This window comes from Diuraphis noxia, unplaced genomic scaffold (assembly GCF_037042655.1).
Source record: "Diuraphis noxia isolate RWA-SAM2 unplaced genomic scaffold, SU_Dnox_SAM2 contig0005, whole genome shotgun sequence".
Lineage (NCBI taxonomy): Eukaryota > Metazoa > Arthropoda > Insecta > Hemiptera > Aphididae > Diuraphis > Diuraphis noxia.
In genome coordinates this window covers 39,266,232-39,287,279 of record NW_028301715.1, presented here as the reverse complement: position 1 = coordinate 39,287,279, position 21,048 = coordinate 39,266,232, and the positions used below count along the sequence as shown (strand labels likewise).

Sequence of the window (21,048 nt, the reverse complement as noted above, 5' to 3'; positions counted from 1 at the left end):
TGGGAACCACTGTTTTAATATATATATATATATATATATATATATATATATATGAGCATTTTTGATTTGGAATATTTAAATTATTTCATTTTTATCTGCGTTATTCAGAGTGGTATGAAAATATACTTTAATGGTACGTACGTATTTATAGATACATATATTTTTACAAGAAGAAAAAAACTGTGCACTTTTCTTTATTTTATAAATAATATGATGTTAAAAACATTTTTGAAAAAATTCCTACAATACTCGCATATATAGATAAGTATAGGAAATAAATAACAATCATATTTGTAATCATCATAATAACTTGTACGCTAAAAATGTTATCATGAGAGTGGCAATGGTGACATTAATATATTTATTAGATATATGGTTTATGAACAAGGATAATGTCATAATTATCCCCAATAGCCATACTTAGCAATTGAATTTGTAAGACGATTTATGTCTCTGAAATTCTGAATATTAAAACAGTTTTGTGCTATAAATAAATAAATGTATTTTTTTATCATAAAAAATAGGCTAAAAGAATTGGATTATTATTTAATTACCTAATTATATTTTACTTTTTACTAAGAACAATATATAACATTAATACATAATAGTAATCGGTAGTCTAGATTAGTAATATTCTTCATAATTGGGCTTAAGGCGATCTACCCTGTAAGTCTCGCTCGATTGTCGCAAGGTATTAAATATTATAATATTATACAGTATTTTGTATTACCTAATAAAAGATTTAAGGATAAAAAAAATTACGAAAATACAAATAACATTAAGGATAGAATTTTTTTTTTAAATTTAAATAAGGCTTCAACTCCTGAGGTTATTAGCCTGTAACAATTACAAAATAGTGGTGATAGAGTATTGGTCTTAAAACTATGGGGATACATTATTATGTTTAACAATAGGGGGAGTTTATGGAATATACATTGTATGTACATTTGGTTATTTTTCTAAATTAGTTTTGCTAAGCCTGTGTTTTTGAAAAAATTGTAAATGCTTTTGGCGTTCTCTTCGCCAAGTGCTAGTTGCATTGTTGTTGAGAATTTGTCTGGAGCTGGTGAACTTGGGGCATTCTAGTATAATATATTTGATTGTCAGCGCTTTGTCACAGAGTTCACAGGTCGGGCTGTCTTCTTTTGTTATGAGGCGCAGGTGTGTTAGGCGGGAGTGTCCAATCCGAGTTCTTGTGATGACTACATCTTCGTGCCTGGATGAATGTGGGGGAGTTTTCCAAGGATAGAATTCTAAACAAATAATTTAATAATTAATAAATGTATATAATAAAAATGTATATTATTCAGATTATGGTTAACACATTATGATGATTATCAACACACATATACAGCATTAATTAATTGTATTTTATTATTTTTAGAGTTCTAGCGTAATAATATTGATTAATAATTATTAATATAAGTTATAACTTAAAAAAAAAGGAACATACCTATATTTGTACATAAAATAATAATCATTAGTCATTATATAACTAGGTATAATATTAAGTTATGGTCTTATGGATTAGCGGTCGCTAATCCCCTGTTATTATAGTATATAGAGTATAGAAAATATATTATATATAGCCTTATAAGTTAAAATAGTATGTACTATAAAGTATAAAGTCTTGACAATGTTATACCTTAGTGTATATTTCTACTTTCAGATTATCAGTATTGAGTACAATGTACATACATATATAAACATATACATATAATATAGTGAGGGCATACATCAAATGATTAATTGCTTTAGCCATTCTCAACTATTTTAACAGATGTCGTTGAAGATATCGTTAAAATATAATTTAACTCGAGTAAAAATAAACTAATTAATAATTTTATGAACAAGAAGTAAATGTTTCCTCATTGATTCATTATATGCAAATTTTCTTTGGCAAATATAACATATAAATTGAGGCTGTACTCCACATTCAAATTTAAGATGTCGACTAATCGAGTTTTTATATTTGTATGTTCTTCCGCAGTTGTTTGGACAAAAAAATCTTCGTTCCATTTCGTCTGGAAAAAAAATGTAATTAATACTACTAAATTTGGAAAAGAAATAGATTCTTAGCAATATAATAGCCAACAGCGTAGCGCACGCAGGATTTTAGTTCCGTTAGAGTTTTAAATGAGTAAATAATTTAAATAATAATAAGCAATTTGAATAATTTGCTAAAATCAGTGGCATACACAGGGTTTGTAAATAAATAATTACTCAGTTTTCACAGGTTTAACAGGTTAATTCGGGATAACTTGAAATAACGATGTTTGGATAGATGGATAGTGTTGCTAACATCAGTTCAATTGTTATCATATATAGATAGTAACTTTAATCATGACTAGGGCTCGGAAGTTGTTGCATTGAAAATCATGAAAATATGCATGCAAAAATGCATTAAAATATTACCAAAAATGCACGAAAATATGCACAAAAAAATTTAATGCACTCAAATATGCACTGAAATATGTAATTAAATTATTATTTTTATTTTAAATGTAATTTAATAAATAGTAATTAATAATATAAATAATACAAATGTGAATAAAAATTAGTATTCATACGTTTATACACTAAACATAGTCAAAAGTTTCAGTTTGAGTTTTCTTCGGAAACATTTTTTCTTGAGTTTTCTGGCTCTGAAAAATTAAAACAATGTTCTTTAAGTACCTATTTTTACTGTTTAGTGTTGTATATTATTTTACCTTGGAAATTGCATTGAACAATTAAAGATTTTTTGATATTTTCGAATTTGAACGATTGTCGATTGGAAGTGAGTAAATTTTTGTACGCGGAAAACGAACGTTCAACGTCAACTGATGTTATTGGACAGTTTTTCATACATGTGAGATCATTTAAACTCCAATCTTCGGGTAATCTATCTGTGTCTTCTTTTCCATTTAAAATCTCTGATATTTTTAAAACTGCTTGATAGCCTTTATTTTTTGATAAAACAGACTCAATCTTAATTTTAATTGTTTTCCCCATTTCTCCATTAATTTTAATTAATTTTTCTTTTGCTTCTTCGACAATAGAAATGGAATCTACCAGTGGAATTTCTTGTTTTTCAAGTCTTGTAATTAAATCGGGTAAAAATTCAAAATTTGATTTAATAAATATAAGTTGGGCTTCAATATTTTGATCAGAAAGACACTTTTTTGAATTTTTTATTGATACTGCATCGTTGTCATCAAAAGAATTTACGATTAATTTTATTTGCTCAAAATGTTCACAGTAGTAATTGGCGGCCTTTATCCAAGTACCCCATCTTGTCAAAATTGGTTCAGGTGGTAGGGATAGAGATGGAGCTATTGATTTAAAATATTGAATGCGAGAAGGTGCTTTACTGAAAACCTTTTTCACGTTTGCGATAAGTTTGTCAACTTTCGGATATCCTGCTCGTACAGTTTCCGCGATCCTATGAAATGCATGGGCCAAACAAGTAATGTGTATAGTTTTTGAATAAAATAATTTAATGGCTTCTCCAGCTTTAACCATATAGGGGGCAGCGTCACTAAGGAACAATAATACTTTATCGTGCTGAACACCGTTCGGCCAAAGTAAGTGCATTGATCTGTCAAATAATTTGCAAATTGTGGAATGATTACATTTTTCCAGCTCCTCAGAATGTAAAAGAAAAATCTTATTACGCTCAGTTTCATTTAAAACACCAATTACAACATTTGCCACATATCTGCCCGTAACATCCGTTGTCTCATCTATTGACACCCAAATACATTTATTTTGAACATAACTCCTGATTTTTTGAATTGTATTTTCATAAATTTCATTAACATAACCTTTTCTTAACGTTGATTCACAAGGAATTTCTTTACCAGTGTACATCGATAGAAATTCTTTAAAACATGGATTGGATAATTTATTCAAAGGTATATTGGCTGTCAACAAAGCCTTACATAGATCGCGATTGAATATAGACTTTTTCGTAGCGTCCGTTATAAACGGTTGTGTAAGTATTTTACTTGTGAAATTTTCAACGCGCTTAGCTGCCCGCTTATGTTTTTCCGTCTTAAGATGTTGGGTGACAATAAACCTTTTATCCACGCTCACTTTCGTTTCACAAAAGTTACAAAACAATACATTTTGGTCTGCTGAAAAAACATCTGACCCAAATTCTGCAATATATTTTTTAACTAAAACACTAGTTATTTGTTTAGGCATTTTTGTTGTGAAACGAAATTAAATTCAAAATGTAGTAAAATTTACAACAAAAATAAAAATAAAATATTATGATCGTAAGACGCGCACACGAGACCGCAAGACACGAGACTGATATGTGTACAATATAGCTAGCAGCAAGTAATGACGAGCCGTATAGGAAACTATTTTTAAAAAAAAACCAGAATGTTCTGTTCAAATATCTTATCTTTATTTGACGTTTATCGATAATAATTGATTTCGATAGTGCACAGAAAACTCTTATTAACTATTATAAGAAATATTCAAGTCGTACTTAAAATATAGCATGTTATATGCAAAAAAATATATTTATTGTGAAAAAATGCATGTTTTCATTAAAACCACAAAATATGCAAAAATATGCAATTTTTATTTGATGTATTTAAATTCGTTACAACTTGAAACAAATTTCTGTCTTACTTGGCAACTTATTGGACTATTCAATAAAAATATGCAAATTCAATAAGTTCCGAGCCCTAATCATGACTATTACTGACTATGGAATTTATAAAAATATTATCGATGAAGCTTAGTCCAGCTATATTTTAAACAGACTAAAATAACTGATTATTTAAGTTAAATTGTGTTGATATAAGTACATAATAATATACACTATTCTTAGACATTTAGTACTTATATATTTTAATACATAAATAAAATGGTAAAATCTTCAAGCGATGATTTATTACACGAACTATTATTATTGACATTGACTAATACATTGACATTTTTGCATGAAAAATTAAAAAAAAAATCATAAAAAGTTAAGTAAAAAAATGTATTTAATTAAATCATACAATATTATGAACTAAACCTAAATGCTCCCTCAATTTAATATTATACGCAAATTGTTTATGGCAAATATAACATTTAAATTGAGGTTGTACTCCACATTCAAATTTAAGATGTCGTCGAAGTGAGCGTTTATTTTTGTAAGATCTTCCACAATAGTTGGAGCAAAAAAATCTTGATTCAGTTAGGTCTGAAAAAATATCATTAACATAATATATTAAACATTTTTAAAATGTTTTTTTTTTCTATATTTTTAAAATTAAAACAATTATTGTCAACAAAGGTAGCAATAAAGTAAAACTGTAATAATAACTAATAGCACGCCGCGGTAGCGAAATGGTTATACTGTTATACGCATCATACATTTATAAACTTAAATATATTGTAATGATGAATATTGTTGGCAAAAATCTTAAGAGGTCAGCGCGGTCAGCGGTGCACCAATTATACTTTTCTCCTACGTCCACAATTGTTTTATTCTTATTAACGGCAACAATTCACAACATCTAAGATAAATGAACAATAAGCCACTGAGAAGTAAAGATTTATGGTGACAAATCATTAAGCTCGTAAACTAACTATAATAGGTATCTGTAATGTTGCTCTACGCTGATTTAGTTAAATTACCTGTTGTTTGACAGTATTTTCACGTTAATAACATTTGATAAAATATTTGTGGATACATCTAGTCAAGATTCTAGACCAATAATAATACACCACGTCCATCAAAGAATATCGAAGACAAAATACGCAAATTTTATTGGCCAACGCAATTCCAAATTGAATAAGTATAGGTACATAAGAAGTATACATAAAATAAGGTGTAATAATCTATTACAGAGTTAATTACTATAGATTATATATATTATATAATGGATACCTACCTACAAAATTAAATAAAGAGCAATCTGTGCAGCTTAGGCTAGAACAATTCTACTTCATCATGCTTAGACGATCTATATACCCTGTAAGTCTCACTCGATCATATAGCCAGTTATTAAATATTATAACAGTGTATAGTATTTCGTATTACCAAATAAAATATTTAAGGATAAAAAAGAAAAACACCGATGTAGAACTTTGATTTAGTATATTCCTATATATAATGTATTTTGTAACTATGTAGTATAGCCATCAGTACCGAAGATACCGCATATTGTATAGTTGTAAAGTTAATATTCTGTATATTCTTTCATAATATAAATATAATAATCTTTATTGAAACAATAGAATTATATGTATATACAATGATTACAAAAAATATATGTCGCTCTTTGGGCATTTCGCGGTGTCTGGAGAGAGAGGCCGCAGCCCCCCAACCGGGCATGGCAGAAACCTACGGGTGCACATTCAAAATTCTGCCAAAAATACCCACGTGTTTAAAACCTACAGTACCTTCCCCTACAGTTCCCCCAGGCTAATGACCTCAGTTGTCGAAGCCTTAACCCTAATAAAAAAAAAAAAAAAAAAAAATATATATATGATTTAAATATTTCAGTAAGCCTATAAGCAAAGCTTGTGCTGGGGGCACAGTTGTTCTTATTAAAACGATAAAAATTCTCATAAAAATCGAACATTCCAGTGGTCTATAAATAACTCAAAAAAGTCAATATAAACTGTGTATAGATAACACTAACATAAACATTTGGTGAAAATTTCAAGTATTTACAGTGATTAGTTTTTGAATTACAACCATATAAGTAAATCCATTTGGTCGAAAACTGGTTTTGAGTAAAAATTCTCGTTTTTCTGTCAATTTTTTTGAAAACTATTGGAAAATGTTTACTTTTGACCTCTATAACGCACCAAGGATATTCAATTTTCCATCGGAAACCACCCCCAAAATTTGAAATATGAAGCATTATTTCGATTAGTTGTACTGTACACAGACACAAAACAAAAAAAAAAACACATAATAATTGTGAAATCAATACATTCGTCACTCCGTTCAGAATCTAAAAAACTAATAATGATCGAAAATTGCATATGCCTATAAATAGAACAAATTAAGTTGATCCACTTAAGGTAGATAGAATACCCTTATATAAACATTCGGAGAAAATTTCATGTACCATGGTCATTTGCTTTAAGGTTATATATTATCAAAAACCAAAATCGATATTGTCGAAAATAGATTGTGCGTAAAAATTCCCATTTTTTTCTTAATTTTTAGTTTGTTTATCCCAATTATTAAGAAAAATATTGGGAATTTTTTACTTTTGACCTTTCAAAGTACAAACTAGATTCACTTTCTGATCGAATGAGGTACTGAAGTCGAAAATCGAAGCATTTTTACGGCCCTAAAATGTGATTACAGACACAAAAAAAAACACATACATCATGGTAAAATCAATACATTCCTCGCTCCGCTCAGGATCTAAAATGTATTTAATTAAATTATACAATTTTATGAACTACATCTAGATGTTCTTTCAATTTACTTTTATGTTCAAACTGTTTGTGACAAATATAACATTTAAATGTTGTTGGGGCATAAAAATCTTGAATTCATTTTATCTGAAAAAAATGTAGATAATATTATTACCTATAAGATTAAATATATAGAATGATGAACGATGAACTTATATGGTCAAAATATTTTAATTTATTTTACGTGCTTAGTTTTTTGACAAAAATGTAAACGTATATAAACAATCCTATAGTAACATTAATGAAAAAGATTATAAATTGTAATTTACAATATACAGGGTGTCCCACAGAGATCTGACAAATGAAATAACTTTTGTTCTAATCAATATTTTAAAAAAAATTCTTTTAAATATAATTCATAGACACTTGCGCTACATTTTTAGAATTCCTTTTTTTTTTTTTTTTGTAATATTTTCGTTAAGTAAATTATAGTTAATTATAGTAATTTATAGTTTATACATTACATATTATTAAAATAAATGCAATAAAAAAAATAATTATATTTTAACATGCACCTATTTAAAAATGTTCTTATAAAATATTTTTAAAATCTTTATATTATTTGAAATTAAAATGTTTCTAACATAAACTAGATCGTAATTTACTTAACGAAAATGAATGTCAGATCTCTTTGGGACACCCTGTATATATATATCAGTTATCTAAATTAAGTAAATTGGGAAGCAACGACATTAGCAATTGATAACAACCTTCTAATAGATTCGTTGGCTAAATAATTAAATGTGCTAGCTGGGATTAACATAGAAAGAACGAAATGTCAAAAAGTAAGTTGAGAGATTTTAAAGCTAATTAAATTAATAAGAAATGATGTATCAACTTTCCCACATAATATAATATAAGAGCGTATTTAAGAATTTAAGTCCATTCAAGTGCCTGCATTTCGCAAGTTTCAATGTTAAGTATGATAGAAATATTAGGTCTATAACTATGTGTGAGGGGTGTGGATTCTAAAATCGATGGTACGTGTGTATACTGTATAATATAAAGTTTTTAAAGATAAACTAAATTTAAGATTTAATAAATCCTGCTTTGTAGTCTATATATCATATCGATATGAGGTCCAATAATAGTGAGTAATTATAAACTTAAAATCCAAGTCAACAATTGTATCAACACGCAAAATAATTATGTCAGATAGTTCATAGGACCATTTCATATATAGTATACTACACGCTACCTTATTGTGAATTACATAGTATTATGGCATTTTTTTAAATGAAGTGTCAGGCCTATTAGGCCTAATGACTGAGATCACTCAGCTGAACTTTCATACTCACTTTAAAATTTGCGAAAATCTTCGGAAGATTTGATAGCAGAGCCGTTTGCTGTGATACAAAATCTTAATACACAGTTGACAAACAAGGAGAATAATATTGGAGATAAATAATCTCCTCGTAAGACATCAGAAGGAGCCAAGAAAACATCAGAACACACACACACACGAAGTTGTGAAGTGTTTACCAGTAATCAACTAATAATGAAACAGATAATAAATCTATTATTATTATTATTATTATTTATTTAATTTTACTTAATAAACTTAACAATGATTAAAAATCATGGAAGTCATTTTGATATAAATTATAATTCATAATACACTATTTTTATAATGATTTAATAATACACGAACAATGATCACAGAAATTGACAGAATACAAAAATTATGCAAAAAATTATTTATATACAGCGATGTAAACACATCAGAGGTAAGATGTGTTCCGGGATAGTAAATTTTGTTATAAGACATTATTGTCTTCGATAATTATAGTATATTTTAATATAACCCCATCTCGCCGGCTATCATTGGAAATTTCTTTGTACATCACTAATTATAAATATTATAGTATTTAAAACATAAATTTAATACTAACTCTAGAATATGCTATTTAAAGCATACACAATATAATATAAGATAAATATAAGTATTAAAAATTTAAAAATTAAATAATAGCTCTTAATTGTTTTATAAATAAAATTACTTATATATTATATATTCCATACTATATGATCAAAGCTTAAATTTGGAAACAAAGTATATGGAGAATGTAATACTCTTGCAGCAAGAGTAGAAAAAAATTGAGTTTTATACCTGAATATTTAAATATCTATTAGGATAATATAATTGAAACCTACTATACCTAAAATATAGTTTTTTGAAAAAGAAGTGGAATTTTTATTGACAGCATATATATTGTAGATTGAGTTCAGTTAAATTGTTTAAGTAAATAAAGTAGGTAATAAAGGTACCTACTATATAAGTATAGCCAGTAGATATAGCTAAATATCTATCTACTCTATAACTAATAACAATGGCGGATTTTAGTGTTCAAATAAATTTGGTAAATCCATACGAAGGACTTAATACATAATAAAGTATCAATAGCATACTTGCAAAATTATTATTTTAATTATTATTTAGGCACCTAGAAATGGTAAACTGTAGTGCAGTTTACAATATCAAAACATTCATTTAAATTTTTTTATGTTAAAAATTAACTATATATACAATTTTGGTGGTCCTGCATATAAACATTAGAAGAGGGGCCCCGTCAGAATTTGCCGACTTAAAACAGCCGATAAATCCGCTATTGAAATACTGAGTACCTAAAAATATCCTTAAAGGTTAAACAATTAATTTTAAACATCGTTCTATAAATCTTAATATTTGATTAAATAATTTTCAATATGCAAAGGATAGGAATTACTAATTATCAGGATAACAATAATTGTAAGGAAAACACAATATCAACATTGAGATTTTATTTTTAAACCGTACACAAGAAAATGCAATTAATTAAGAATTTTATGAACTAACATTAAATGTTTCCTCATTGTTTTGTGATATGCAAATCTCTTGTGGCAAACATAACATTTAAATTGTGGTAATATCCCACATTCAAATTTCAGATGTTGATTGACAGAGCATTTATTTTTGTATGATCTTCCACATTTGTTAGGACATAAAAATCTTGATTCCATGTTGCCTGAAAAAAGGAATTATTACTTTATTTTTCACGTATGTACCAAATGTATGAGAAAACAACGGTTTTCACAAGGCTGACGGGTGATGGTTAGCCCTTAAATTAAATTATTAATGCTACCTTCTTTTAAAACGAAAATAGTTTACAAGCAATGCAAGTATTACAAAGTACACACAGTATGCCGTTATGCATTCATATAAAATGTTTACGATAATTACATAGTTTAAGCGTATAGTATACTATACTAGTTTATTATTATGTACCAATATTTTAAACAGACCCAACACCTAAATAACTGATTATTTTTACTAAATTAAACAGGATAGGTTATTATTATTAGATAGGTATATAAACTAACCCTATACTTCTATTTTAAGGCATAGGTGATAAAGGTATAAATATACATATTACGTACATATTAATAATTCTTAGTTCTTACCTATCAATTTTTAGAATACATTTTAGCTATACAGCCTATAAGTTAATACATAGTTATATAATTACATATACCTATATATATATATATACGGTAAAATCTTCAAATAATGATCTAATACGCAAACCATATTATTATTCTAATTGACTAATAATACATCGTGATTTTTCATAAAAAATGAAAACAAACAATAAAATTGACTAAAATAATGTATTTAATCAATATAGATACATTAATATATAATAATGTTATGAATTAAACCTAAATGTTCCTTCATTTTGCTTTTATACGCAAATCTTTTGTTACGAATAAAAAATATAAATAGTGGTTGTACCCTATACATTCAAATTTAAGATGGTGTTTGACAGAGCATTTATTTTTGTATGATCTTCCGCATTTATTAGGAGATAAAAATCTTGATTCCATTTTTTTCTGAAAAAATTAGATTATTACTACCTTATAGATTAAATATGGCAATATATATACATTTTATTGTTAAAATTTAAAATACTTATGAGTAGGTACCTTATTCAAGCATTTAGTTTTAAAAACCTTTTTACTAAGTTTCAAAAAAATCGCAGGGTATGTAGACGTCGCTTGCTGTACAATTATAGTTTAGAAGTGGATTACTGTAATGGACATGGTATTAAATTTGAATTCAATGATATAAGATATAACATCGTTGTGTACGAAAAACGATTCTGAGCGGAGACGGTTTGTCAGTCTAGGATATTTTAAAGTTTTGTAGTTTGTACTGTATATTAATTATATTGCTATTATTTAAAAAAATACAGGTACTTGTAAAATAAATCCAAATTAATCAAATCAAATTCATTATGTACCCGACTCCCTCAGTCATTCATAGTATATACAATTTATTATAAAGTATAGTCTAGACATTTTAAATACTTACCCACGATTAATACTTTTAAATTACAACAATATAGCTAAAATAAATATTTTTTTTATTTAATAATTTTTTAAAATCTTTATGATTTCGAGACTTTTAAATATATAAGAATATATAATAGATAATATCTATATTATATTCATTACCATAATTGATTTAATATGTAAATTATATAGTTTGAAAAACTTCGTGAAAATAATTTATATTATATAGTTAAAAACAAAAATTTTATAAATTGAATAATTTCTTTTAAGTCTGTAATTAATTTAATCATTAAAAATTCAGTGTAATTCAGGTCAAATATTATTAGGTTATAAATCTAAAATAAAATTATAATATATATGTGTTAAATTTGAATTCCATGATAAATCACTACATACGAAAAACGATTATGTGCGAAGACAGACATAGTCTATATTTATATGAAATATAATGTAGATAAATATTATTTAAATATTTCATAACATATTATGTAGTTAAGTATATTGCTATTATTTATTTTTACATTACATTGGTAGGTTAAACTAATTTTGCTAAAAACAAATTGCACAATATGTTATACAGTAATTTGATGTTATATCCTTCCGCAAATTTTAACTACACAACTTCAGTAATTCAGTATATAATATTGACTTTTCATCATAATAAATCAAACTTTGAATTATTAATTCAAAAACATTTCAGGTCTTCAGCAGAATGTGACTATTTAGAGGTTATTTTTTTTTTAATTATCCCGCGGCAACTATGGCCATTGGGAAGGGGGTAGTACTGTAGGTTCTTATGGAACTGTAGGTTGGTTTTACACGTGGGTGAGAGTTTTGGCAGAATTTATATTGGGGCACCCGTAGGTTTCTGCCATGCCCCGGAGTGGGGGATGGCGGCACTTGTTCTCCGGACAACGGTATACGGGACTTGCCCGGAGAAAAATGCCGTCCGATGGTCGAGGATCGAACCCGGTCCGGCTGAGCCACAGCCGACGCGGTAGACCACTCGGCCACCTCGTCCCCTTAGTGGTTATTATATGACGTTATATTTGTACCTATTTACGTATATACAAACATTTAAAAAAATTAAAAAATTTTTAAAATATGTTCAAAGTAGGTACGTTTATATGATACATCATTATAAAAAATAAATAACGATCAGTGTAAATATTAAATTTGTAAAATTATAGTTTAATTTATTTGATTAGGGTAATACTATGATTATAATGAGTAGGCTAAAATATTTTTAAAGAATACAAAGGATTTCGTCCACATTCAAATTCTAGCTTCAGTATTAAAGCACTGATTATGATTAGTGATTTGGTACTAAAGGTGGTAGGTAAACAATAATAGTATGATGATTGTCAATGGCTAATAATAACATATAATTGTAATGATATTTTTAATTACATTAACTAAAACATAAAAGTTAAATTATTCAAGTATTTAAATTGTAAGTGGTATGTTATTCAATATAAAAATGTTAAATACTGTTGTAGCCAGTATAATAGTTATTAATTATTATAATTATCATATTTAATGTTCAAATTTCTATGAATCGAGATAACATGTCTCTTCATTGATTGTTTAACAGTAAATCTTTTGTGGCAAATATCACATTTAAATTTTGGTTGTACTCCACATTCAAATTTAAGATGTCGAACAATCGAGTATTTATTTTTGTATGTTCTTCCACAGAAGTTAGGGCAAGAAATTCTTGATTCACTTTGTTCTGAAAAATAAAATATGTTTTTAATACTATTTAATAAATAAAAAAAATTTATTAGCATAAGAGCAGTGTTATATGAACTAGAATATTATTAAGTATACTATATCATGTATCATAAGTTCGTAAACATAATAACATGAAATGTGTACCTATTATATTTAAATTAAATTAGCGAAACAAAGGTGGTGTATTTTAGTGGTTAGGTCAATCGTTACTGTTATATTGTGATATTACTAATTTTATTCTTTTTCTTTCAAGAAGATGTCAGCGCAAAATTTGTTTCTTCTCTCAGGTACACGTGCAATATAGACTATAAGCATTTACGCAGAATCGTTTTTTTTTTTTAATGTTTTTGAGTTATTTTAGATGAAAATCACCCATTACGGAAAGAGAATAATATTTTTGAGGGCTATATCGATTTGTTTAAATATTAATTTAAAACTATTTAATTTTTTTTTTTTTTTGAAAGTAAAATTCAAAATCAAATAATAATAAAATAATCAACCAATATGCCATACTCTCAAAAAGTCAAAGATATCTAGGATACTCCAAAAATTATTCAAAGACCTTATAAACTGTTTAAGGTGAAATCGTTTAAATTGTGTAACGCTTGGATCTATGAGAGAAAACAAATATTGCGCCAACATCATCTTAATTTTAACAATAAATTCATAACATCTTTGAATGGACAAGAATACAAGTCGTTGAAAACTTAAAATTAACGATAACAAATAAGTAAGTACTTGATTATCCCACAACAGTACTCGACAAAATACTTGGGGATAAATCTAATCTATAGATTCTAGACCAGTGGTTCTCAACGGGGGCAATATCGCCCCCCAGGGGGCGGTCAAGTGTCACCGAGGGGCAATGAACTAGTTTTGGGTGGTAGGGGGGCGGTGAACTAATTTTGGGTGGTAGAGGGGCGGCAAACGGTTCACGCAAAAACGTTGTAGATGGTGTCGGTGTGACCTAAAAATAATTCATACTTGATAATCCATATAATAACTATCAGTCACTACTCAATCTATGCAATACACAATAACTTACCATAATACTAGAACTATAAATAAAAAATATATCAAATATAAAAAATAAATAAAAACATGAGTTATTAGATAATTTCAATTTTTTCTTTTAAATTTTCCAAATACCCTTAACCTAACCCTTATTATAGAATTCTCACATTGTAGGGGCCGTTAAAAAAACTTTTGACACTCAAGGGGGCGGTAACTTAAAAAAGGTTGAGAAACACTGTTCTAGACCAATAGGAAACCCCAACACCAATCATTTCGTAAAAAAGAAAATATTATATTATTACCAACATAATAAGTAGATTATTATGAAGTTGGTCTTGTAGTATCTACACTATATAAGATATTGACCATGTTCATTGTTCATATTTTATATTTTTAGACACATATAAATATGGCTAATGCAAATGGCTAAATATATATTTAGTCATGCGTATATATTATATAGGTATACACCTATATTTTATACCCATTATAAACTCTATAAACATTTTCAATAATTCACATGTACCTGACATAATCATATATTATATATACTACATTTATTTAAGTTATAAATTACTTATAATATTAAACAGTATAAAAATTACAATATACGATCGTATCTTAGATTGTATTCTCCTGTAGACTTATGATTATATTTCATTCTGGAAAATGTTTATGAATTAATACTGAATGTCTTTTCATTGATTGCTTATTAGTGAATGTTCTGAGGCAAACTGGACATTCAAACGTCGTTTCCATTTTACAATTGTATTTAAGATGTCGAGCAGCCGATGCTTTATCTTTATATGATTTTCCGCATAAATTGGGGCAAGTAAACCTTGATTCTGAAAATAATTGCACACTTTAATTTACCTTCTTTGTAATATAAAAATTAAAAACGATATAATTTATAGTAAAATTATTATACAGATAAAAGCTTCCCGAGTCGCAGGAGTTTCCTATCAAATAAGCTATATAAGCTAATAAATTATTTATAAATACGATCTACAACAACAAGTATGAACAAGCAATAACTTCAATCCTAATTATATTTTATGAAATAAAAGAAGAGAATTACACATACAATATAAATGGTATATAGACAAAGCATGGGCGTAGGTAGAAAATATTTTCGGAGGGGTTTTTTGTCTAAATCTATATTAATATGATAAAATTAAGAATCATTTATTTAATACAATATTTTGTCCATATAATTTACAAATTTAAAAATATAAAAAAAAAGCCGCTAGCTGATAAGCGCGGTCCGCCAATAAAATCGATTTATGGTATTTATACACTATACCTATTTTGATATGTTATTACCAACAATTGCAATTCAACTAGCATACAATGTAAATTGTGGTTTCCCACAAATTATACCTAGTATCTACATAATATGCGAGTTAATAATATTCTCGAACGAATTCACAAAAAGCTCAAGATTGTTTTATTTAATTTCGGGGGGTGTTTGAACGCCCAACCCCCCTCTCATTACCTACGCCCATGAGACGAAGTCACGAAGAGATTTGCACGGGCAATCTTCATCAGAACCAGCCCAAAAACAGGACCGGTCAATATTTTTTTTTAATTTTCGAAATTAACCGTTTCCTTGGAAAAAAAAACACATAGTTTCCATATTGAATTTCTTACCTAATATACCTACGTATTATTTTTGACCCACCTGGTCCAAAGGTAAGTAAGACGGATCGTCAATATCTATACCTAGAAATATTTGTGTATGGCCCATAGACCTTATACTCTATGTATAAAAGCCCGGTCTATGGGCTTGTCCGCGCGTGTAGATCTCTAGTAGATGGTACCTGCTATAGTTGTCTTTTATAGAGAATTTTTTTTTTTGTATCAAATATAAGTTATAATTATCAATGTTTATTATTTAATATAATATGCATATACGTTACAATTGTAACTAATTAAAAATGATTGATATGTCTTCAGAAGAATCCACATTGTATATTATATAGTTATATATAATATGTTATGTCTATACCAATCCCTTCAATACATATTCACATACAATGTGCCATCTATATGACTATATAAATTCTATTCCAACTTCCAACTTCAAAAGAGAATAGGCATACAATTCTTCGGGTAAACTATGGGCTTCAGCACTGATGAATTTCGACTTCACCACTTACGTCAAATCTAAAATCGCGCACAGAGGTATTTTGAAAGCACATGCAGTTAAAAAAGTTTTTTTTTGGCAAATCAAAAATTTTAAATTCTGTCAATCATAGACCCATATAGATATAATATAATGGTTTATTACAATTTCATAAAAACAAAATATAAATTGAAGTTAAAAAAAAGCGGATAGGTAAGTCGTAGATGTCGCTCTGCTGTATAGTAGGTTACAATTGGGTTACTGTAATGGATTAAATTAAATTTGAATCCAATATTATATCATTGTATACGAAAAACGATTCTGAACGGAGACGGTTTGTCAGTCTAGGTATGATACTATATTAATAATTAAAAAAAAAAAAAAAAATGTAGATACCTATAAAATAAATTCTAAATTAATGAAATCTGATTCATTATGTACACAACTCACTTAGTCGTTCTCAGATTTAAAAACATTTTTTTTTATGAATTTCTAGCTTATAAAATAATTTGCGAATTTTTGTGATTTTTACGTATTTTATCAAAATTCAAACTTTGAATAATGCTATAAAAAAAAATTGTGACTAAGAATTGTTTTTATTTATCAACTGCTATTGTAACAATATGTTAGGAGAATTTTATTAAATTTTCAAGCTTTTCTACTCAACAAATCAATTTTTATCGATATTAATTTAAAAAAAACTAGAATTGATCGAAAATTGCATATTCCTATAAATAGTTCAACTTATGTCGAAATTTCTTTTAAATTGGATGGTGGATAAAATATACTTATAAAAACATTCGGTGAAAATTTCATGTACCTATCTCTATCGTCATTTGTTTTGAAACTACATCAAATACCAAAATCGATTTTGTCGAAAACTGATTGTGCGTAAAATTTCCCGTTTTCCCTTAATTTTTAATTTGTTTATTTCGATTATTTAGAAAAATATTGAGAATTTTTTACTTTTGACCCCCCAAAGTACCAACTAGATTTACTTTCTGATCGAACGAGGTACTGAAGTCGAAAATCAAGTCGAAGCACTTTTAGTGCCCCAAAATGTGATGACAAACACAAAAATTTTTTTTTTTTAAAACCACACATCATGGTAAAATCAATACATTCCTCGCTCCGCTCAGAATCTAAAAAAATACACAAAATATATTTGGTAATTATCTTATAATTAATAATATTCAATTAAATATAATATCACATTTAATGCTTATTTATAATAGGTACAAATTTTCAATATAACTAGGTAGGTAACTGTATATATTGGACATAATATGAGATATGACATAGGTATAAGATTAACTGATTAACGCCAGAATACTTAAATAGTTAATATTCTGTGTAATATTTGGTGTCTCTTATCAAATCGTCTTACACATATTCATAGAACGTGCCCCCTAGCTACTCTGAAGAGCTATGGACAAAAAAAAATCAAATATCATTGTTATATAAAATTAGTTTGAATAAATTTATATTAATATTTTATTTTAGATCTATTAAAAAATATCAAAACAAGAAAATTATGATGAAAAATTTATTTCATTTTATTACTTGCATAAGTATTTTTAATTATTTATAAATACAGTCATATTATTTTGGAGGTTCTTAATGATATCCCAAATTGCTGTTGTAAGTACCTAACCATTTGACAAGATAGAACATGAAATTTTAAATAAATGAGTAATAAGTAATGATCAATTTTAATATTATTATTATAAATAATATTAGTAATGTTTTTAAATCAAATGTTTTTTCTTCGATTCTTTTAATGCAAATGAAATATTTAAACATATATGTATTTCCACATTCAAATTTAATATGTCACCAGAACGAGTAGTTATTTTTGTATGATCTTCCATAGTCCTTTGAGAAAAACATCTTGATTCGTTTAGTACTGAAAAAAGTCATAAATAATATTTTTTAATTAAAATAATTTATTAACATACCATAAACTCCAATATGGATCGTAAATTCGTAGATTTAATAATAATATAAATTGTGTAATGTAAAGTATTTAAATTAATTTTTAAAAATAAAGGTCAAGGACGTATTATAGTATTCAATATTCAGGATAGCTAGTTAAAACAGCGGATCTAATTTCTAGTCTCAAAATGATAATAATTTTATGGTGGCAGCGTTAGGTTTTATTTTTAGGTATAAGCATTTTTTGATTTTTAATCATTTAGAAAATTTAACAGTAGGTATGAAATTACTTTAAAATGCATCAGGGATTTGAATTTGAACATCAACTTATATAGCTGTTCAAATATGCAATAGCTTGATAATTAAAAAGTAGTAAGTTCAGAGATACACAGATAATGGACAGAATAGGGGAGGGCAAACGTTTCTTAAATGTTGTTTAAGCTTATATATTCAATATTTGTATAGTAGGGCTACAGCCCTCCTCCTACAAAATCTCAAATGCTTTTTGTGATTATGATACCGATTACCCGGGCGATAACCGATATAATAAGGATCTATAAATATATTTATTGTCGATCAGTGACCTGCGGTCGGCTCATGTTTGCATTTAAACCTCAAGTATTTATATAGGTAAACAATAGAATATCTGATTGGAGATAAAGATGGAGGCATGGAGATTCTTTAATCATTTGCTGTGTCCAAAATAACCCATCATAATATTTTATAATGAGTTATTTCAAAGTGATTATTGACGACGCATGAGTAAAAACGCGATTTTAATCGAGATGTGGTGGTAACTTGTGATTATTTTATTTATTTATTTATTATAATCTAAGGGTTGAACCTAGTTGCTACTCGCTATTCGCTAATCATTAAGACTTAGGGCTAAGACGTAACACAGACATATTTTGTTGTCTTCGTTTTACAAGTTACAATAAGTGCGTAGTAGGGCAAGTTTACACTTAGCAGATCACGTGCAGCTTCGTTAGTTTAAAAATTTGAGTGAATTAATCTATTAGGAAACATGGTGGTAAAAATATTATCTGTGGTTGTATATGCGTTTTTTTTTTACGATACTTCAATTTTTTAGCAAGTTTTGTGTATAAATGAAATAATATAAATTAAGTTTTTTATAATAACTCACTTACAAACAGAATTATCGTAAAAAAACCAGATACAAACACAGATAATGTTCTTATACCATCAAGTTTTATTAGAGGTTGATTCAGTTTAAATTTTAATTTTTAAACTATCGAAGCTACACGTTAACTGCTGAGCGTAAATTTGCAGTTACCTACGTACTTGTAAGACGGATATATCACTATGTCAGTGTTGCGTCCTCTCACTTCTCAGTAACTTCTACGATAAAATGTGTTTTTGTCTTATAGAATATTATAATTTCGATTATCCAATGTCAGGGCTAATGGTATTTCAAATTTTGATATCAGTAGGTATATGGTATTTGTTTAGGTACTACTGCTGGTATCTATAGTAAAAGTTTTACTAAGTAAAACAGAAACTGGTGATACGGTATTTATCGAAAATTACTAAAATAAAATACCTCCCCACCGTATATGTGTTATTAATCCAAATACCCGAGACGAAATTCAAATCAAAAATTGAAAAAGGTATATTGGGACGTAACTTACATAATATTACGAGTTACAAACAACATCGTTCATGTTTTTGAATCGCGTGTTTTTTCATGGATTCTTTTAATGCAAATTTTTTGTAGCAAATCGAACATTCAAACATTGGTTCTACTCCACATTTGAATTTAAGGTGTCTCCCAACTGATCTTTTTATTTTGTAGGATTTTCCACAATTATTAGGGCAAATAAATCTTAAATGCTTAGTATTTGAATCTGAAAAATAATAACATTTGTCTAAAATTTTACTATAGGTATAAAATAAAATGTTATTCATAGTTATTATACAGTTTTAAACTTAAATAGGTACTATAATATATAATAATACCATGTTATATATATATTTTAATATAACATCATCTATTTTGTATTTCTATTTGTATTTTTTTAAATTTATTGTAAATTTAAATGTTTCAGCTCATTAATTGTGCTGTTATGTTTCTATTTAATATGTTTTTCAAAATTTAAAATAATATTATACATATCTACAAACATTATTATTATATTAAACTTATTTAAAGTATGATAGTACATTATGTTAAAAATAGTGTTACATAAATATTAATTAATAATATAAATTATTTTGATAATAATGATAAAACAAATTTGGAATATTTAGAGCATAATTATTGAATATTTAGTGTTTTTTGGTACTGTATATTTATTTTGGAGCTTTATTCATTAGATTTTAAAATATATATTATATTTACACAAAAACAACATATAAGTAGTTAACATAATAGTTTTGAGACACTTCTAGGTATTAAGTACACAATATTAATTCAACCAAATCCCAAACATTAAATACACATTATAATATATGAATGAACA

At 27.1% G+C, this 21,048-nt stretch overlaps 1 protein-coding gene and 1 long non-coding RNA gene across 2 annotated transcripts; both read right to left on the bottom strand.

Moving 5' to 3' along the window:
- Nucleotides 1-1,426: 1,426 nt before the first annotated feature.
- Nucleotides 1,427-10,431, bottom strand: LOC149055333 (uncharacterized). Its single transcript, XM_089228876.1, has 4 exons — nucleotides 10,265-10,431; nucleotides 2,712-5,188; nucleotides 2,571-2,645; nucleotides 1,427-2,024 (listed from the first exon to the last, which is right to left on the bottom strand). The coding sequence occupies exons 2-3, from the start codon at nucleotides 4,186-4,188 to the stop codon at nucleotides 2,599-2,601; spliced, it is 1,524 nt and encodes a 507-aa protein (XP_089085002.1). The 5' UTR covers nucleotides 4,189-5,188; nucleotides 10,265-10,431; the 3' UTR covers nucleotides 1,427-2,024; nucleotides 2,571-2,598.
- Nucleotides 10,432-12,930: 2,499 nt separating this feature from the next.
- Nucleotides 12,931-15,352, bottom strand: LOC149055332 (uncharacterized). Its single transcript, XR_016192134.1, has 2 exons — nucleotides 15,114-15,352; nucleotides 12,931-13,492 (listed from the first exon to the last, which is right to left on the bottom strand). It is a non-coding gene; the product is annotated as an uncharacterized LOC149055332 (long non-coding RNA).
- Nucleotides 15,353-21,048: the final 5,696 nt, after the last annotated feature.

What these genes read in the sequence shown, in the direction of transcription:
- LOC149055333 (XM_089228876.1), bottom strand. Translation starts at nt 4,188, where the DNA reads ATGCCTAAACAAATAACTAGTGTTTTAGTTAAAAAATATATTGCAGAA. An exon ending in TGTTCAATGCAATTTCCAAG is followed by an intron (nt 2,646 to 2,711) that starts GTAAAATAATAT and finishes TTAATTTTTCAG; the next exon opens with AGCCAGAAAACTCAAGAAAA.